At 50.0% G+C, this 4229-nt stretch overlaps 1 protein-coding gene across 1 annotated transcript; it reads right to left on the reverse strand.

Moving 5' to 3' along the window:
• Nucleotides 1–289: 289 nt before the first annotated feature.
• Nucleotides 290–3996, reverse strand: MAFB (MAF bZIP transcription factor B). The gene has a single exon (XM_009092958.4). The coding sequence runs from the start codon at nt 3267–3269 to the stop codon at nt 2334–2336; it is 936 nt and encodes a 311-aa protein (XP_009091206.1). The 5' UTR covers nt 3270–3996; the 3' UTR covers nt 290–2333.
• Nucleotides 3997–4229: the final 233 nt, after the last annotated feature.

Below are 4229 nucleotides of genomic sequence, written 5' to 3' on the forward strand. Positions count from 1 at the left end.
GCTTCGACCCAAGCAAAGGAGGGGGAAGGCTGAGCGCTCCTGCCCTGCGAGCAGCAGCGTTCCCGAGGGGGCAGAGCAGCCCCCCCGGGCCGCAGCCCCCCACAAACCCGGCAGCAGGGTCGGGACAGGGACGGGGCCACAACTTTTCCTTTCTTTCTTTCTTTTTTTTTTTTTTTTTGGGAACACCAGACGTCAGAGAAGCAGGTCCCTCCAAGAAATACCATTTCAATGATTTTAATAAGCAAAATAGGAAACAATTTTAATAACCAAAAACAGAAACCAGTCTGAATAAAACTACAATAGACCAGGTTTTTTAATATTTTTCATATCATAAGCAGGATTTGAAATTGATCCCTTCAGAACTTTACATGAAATAAAAACAATTTTTTCCGCTGCTGCAATGTTTTGATTTCAACACAGTTGAATCAGTAAAAACCAAAGATCGTTTTCTGATGCATGACTAATATCCACAATATTTAAAACTGCAAGCACCATGCTGTTCATTACAATCTTGTTATTACTGTTAATTTATAAACTAATACAAACTTAAAATGCATCCGGCCAGCAGTGCCAGCTATCCTAAAAGGAAACTAAAAAATAAGTTTTCATTTTGGTATTTTTGTCAGTGCAACGTAAATCCTTTTACTGACCTGCAGGAGGAAAAAAAAGTAATAAAAACACCCATAAGACTCCAAACTACTACTACTATACAACTGCAAATAAATTTTGGCTAAAACTTTCACTCGCTGCATAGGGAAGCAGAGAAGCAGATTACAAATCAATGCAAAAGAATACACTTAAAAGTTGCAGTATGTCTTCTTAAAAAAAAAAGTTTTAGATTTAAATGCTTTCCCAGCCCACTCATCAGCTGCTGCCATTGAGAAACCCAACTTCAGTGGCGACACGGAGCCCTCGCTGCTATCACAACTTGACTCGTAACGAGGAGGGTTTGGGGTTGTTTTCTCTCTTTATTTACCGAGAATCTAGGGGCAGTTGTTTGGTTTTGGTTTTTTTTGGTTTTTTGTTTTTTTTTTTTTAATTGAACTGGTATCTCGTCCGTCCTTCTCTTCCTGAATGTACAATCAGAAGGGAAATTATCTGGCCAAGCCTAACCACTCAGGCTGGGAATTGTCCTGGAGGAAGAGCTTCGCTGCCACTTTAAGGCATGGAGTAGGTTCTAAGTGACCGAGGAGGGTTTTTCCCTGGTAAGTTTAGGTTTGTCAATGCCATTCAGGCGTTTTTGCTTCTGCCCCAACAAACAAAAACCAAAATGAAAACTAACAAAAAAAATACAACTTAAAAGTGCACCAGATATACAAAGTTGGTTTTTTTTCTAATGCAAAATGCCCATAACTTTTTTTCTTTAAGTATCTCTTTAACACCAAACAAACCGTATAACCAGCCTGCTGAAATGTTATTTTGTTTTTTGTGTATTTTTCTCCTGTACGGTTTGAAGTAGCAGATATTTACAAGCTAACAACCATAAAAGAAAACAAGAGCAAAACCAACGAACAAAACTGCACAAGCAGTAAAAAGTTCGATAACTTGTGATGCTTTTCTTATTGATGAAACAAAACAACAACAGAAATCTATGATCAATGATCAACATGCTATAGTTAAACAAGAAAATGGTACAAAATAGAAATTATTACCATACATGTCCAGCATGCAGGATTAATATTTTTAATGCAGATTTTCGTATTTTTCTATATAATCAAGCAGGCAATAAAACTGATGAGTTTTTTTTTTCTTTCTTTCATTCTTTCTTTTCTTAGATTGAATGTCCCATCTGAGTCCTGTAACTTATTTCTCAAAGCAGGCAATATATGAAGAGTTTGCATATATTGTCCTTTTTATTTATTCTCTTTTTCCAAGCAGGTAAATTGTGCATGAGATGGTGCTGTATATGTCCTCTCTCTTTCCAAGCAGACAGTATGTTATAGATGGCTTGTTCATTGTCCTTTTTTATTATTATTATTCTTTTAAAGTCCATCTCACTCTGCAAGCAAGTGATCTATAAAACGCTTCACTTGTCCTTTTCTCCTTTGCCTCTGTCTCTCTCTCTCTAACTTGCACACGAAAGTCAAAAAGTTGCACTTTACCTCTCCCATCCCCACCCCCAGCCTACTTTTCCCACAGCTACTCTAGAAGACTGGATGCTGCAAAAAAAAAAAAAATCAAGTCTCTATTTTTCTCTCCTCCTTTCTCTCTAGTCAAGCAGACGGATGGATGGAGATGTCAGAGGAGGATGGGAGCAGGGGGGGAAGGTGACAGGGGTCAGGTTTGGGGGGTGGGGGGTTTTTGTTTGTTTTTTAATTATTTTTGTTAAGCACTCACATGAAGAACTCAGGGGAAGACGGGTTGTCACTGGTGGAGCCGGCCTCTCTGAAGCCGTTGCTGGCAAGTTTCTCACACTTGAGCTTGTAGGCGTCTCTCTCTCTGGCGAGCCGGGTCACTTCTTGCTTGAGCTGTTCCACCTGCTGAATAAGCTGCGTCTTTTCGTTCTCCAGGTGGTGTTTCTGCTGGACACGTTTGTACCTGCAGGACTGGGCATAGCCCCTGTTCTTCAAGGTCCTCCTCTTCTGCTTGAGGCGGATCACCTCGTCTTTGGTGAAGCCTCGGAGGTGCCTGTTGAGCTCCCTCACAGACATGGAGACCAGCTGGTCATCTGAGAACCGGTCCTCCACGCTGCTGGAGGGGGGATGCTGCTGGTGCGAGTTCTGGAGCTGCTGGGAGGAGCTGGAGGAGGTGGAGGGAGTGGGAGAGGCCTGGTGGTGATGATGGTGGTGATGGTGAGGGTGCCCGCTGCCGGCCAGGTCTTCGTGAGTGACTGCGGGATACTGGTGGTGGTGTTGGTGATGGTGATGATGGTGGTGGTGGTGGGCCCGGAAGCCCTCGAAGCCCTGCAGCTGCTGGGACACCTGGTGGGACCCAATGAGGGCTTCGACAGCGTCCTCTGGGGTGAGGTTCAGCGCCTCGGGGTTCATCTGCTGGTAGCTGTTGGCCATCCAGTACAGGTCCTCCAAGTGGGTCTTCTGCTCGGTGGGGCTGAAGCTGGGCGAGGAGGGCACGGAGCTGCAGGGGGTGCTGATGGGGGTGGAGGAGACGGAGCCGGCCGGCTGCAGGCGGGTGCAGTGCCTGCCCGAGCGGTCGCTCCTGCCCAGGGGCTCCTTCTTCACGTCGAACTTCATCAAGTCGAAGTCGTTCACGTACTCCATGGCCAGCGGGCTAGTGGGCAGCTCGGCTCCGATGCTGAGCTCTCCGGCCATCGCTGTCTTGCGGGCACCTCTCCCGGCGGAGGGGGCTGGAGACTTCACCCCAGCGCGCAGTCTGGCAGAGGGCTGGCCGCGCTCTCCTATTCCAAACCAACTTTGGCTTTCGGCTCTCGCTTCTTTTCCTCTGCTCCCCCTCCTCCTCCGCCTCCTTCTCCCGGCTTCAGGGGCTTCTTCAGTCCGGAGCAACAAAGCCAAGGACGAGCCGGCCCCCGGGGCCGCCTGGCTGGCTCCTGGCTGGCGGTATCAGAGATCGCCCCGCACCGCGGGCTGCGGCAGCTCCCGGCTCCCAGGCGCCCGGCCGTAAGGAGAAAAGAGCGGTAGCAGGAAGGGCAAAAGCAAAACAAAACAAAGATGCTGCCTTCGGCTCTGTGCAGGAAGAAGAAGGTCGGTGCGAACGCCCAGCCCGTGCCCCCGGCAGGGTTTTGTAAGTCCGGAGCCCCCTCCCCGCGGCAGCCGAGCCCGGAGCCTGCCGCAACTTTCCAGCCCGAGCGAGCGCCGGGGCAGCGCACGGGCTACCGGCGGCGGCGGGGCTCTGCACGGGAGTTTCGGTGGCTCTGGCAGCGCAGGCGAAGGGGAGGGAAAAGGGGGAGGAAGGAGGGGAAGGAGGAGGAAAAAAAAAAAAAAAAAAAAAGGAGGAGAAGGGGGACTAGCACAGCCCAGGTCTCTGCTGTAGCTGCCGCCGCCAGCGCTCGTTGTGCAGCTGTGATCACAGTGCAGCCCCCCTTGGCTTCTTATACGGCCGTGCCCGCCGAGAGCGCGGCGGGGGCCGGGGCCGGCGGCGGCCGCGCCAATGGCAGCGCGGCGGCGGGGCCGGGCGGGGCCGGGCCGCGCCGTGACAGCTCCGCAGCGCCAGCTGAGCGCCCGCCGCTCCCAGCCCGCACCTCCGGGCTCTCCCCGGCTCCCCCTCCAGCACCCGCGCCTTCCCAGTTATTTATTTATTTAGCTGTTTATTTA

The sequence above is a fragment of the Serinus canaria genome, chromosome 20 (assembly GCF_022539315.1).
Source record: "Serinus canaria isolate serCan28SL12 chromosome 20, serCan2020, whole genome shotgun sequence".
In the NCBI taxonomy this organism is placed as follows: domain Eukaryota; kingdom Metazoa; phylum Chordata; class Aves; order Passeriformes; family Fringillidae; genus Serinus; species Serinus canaria.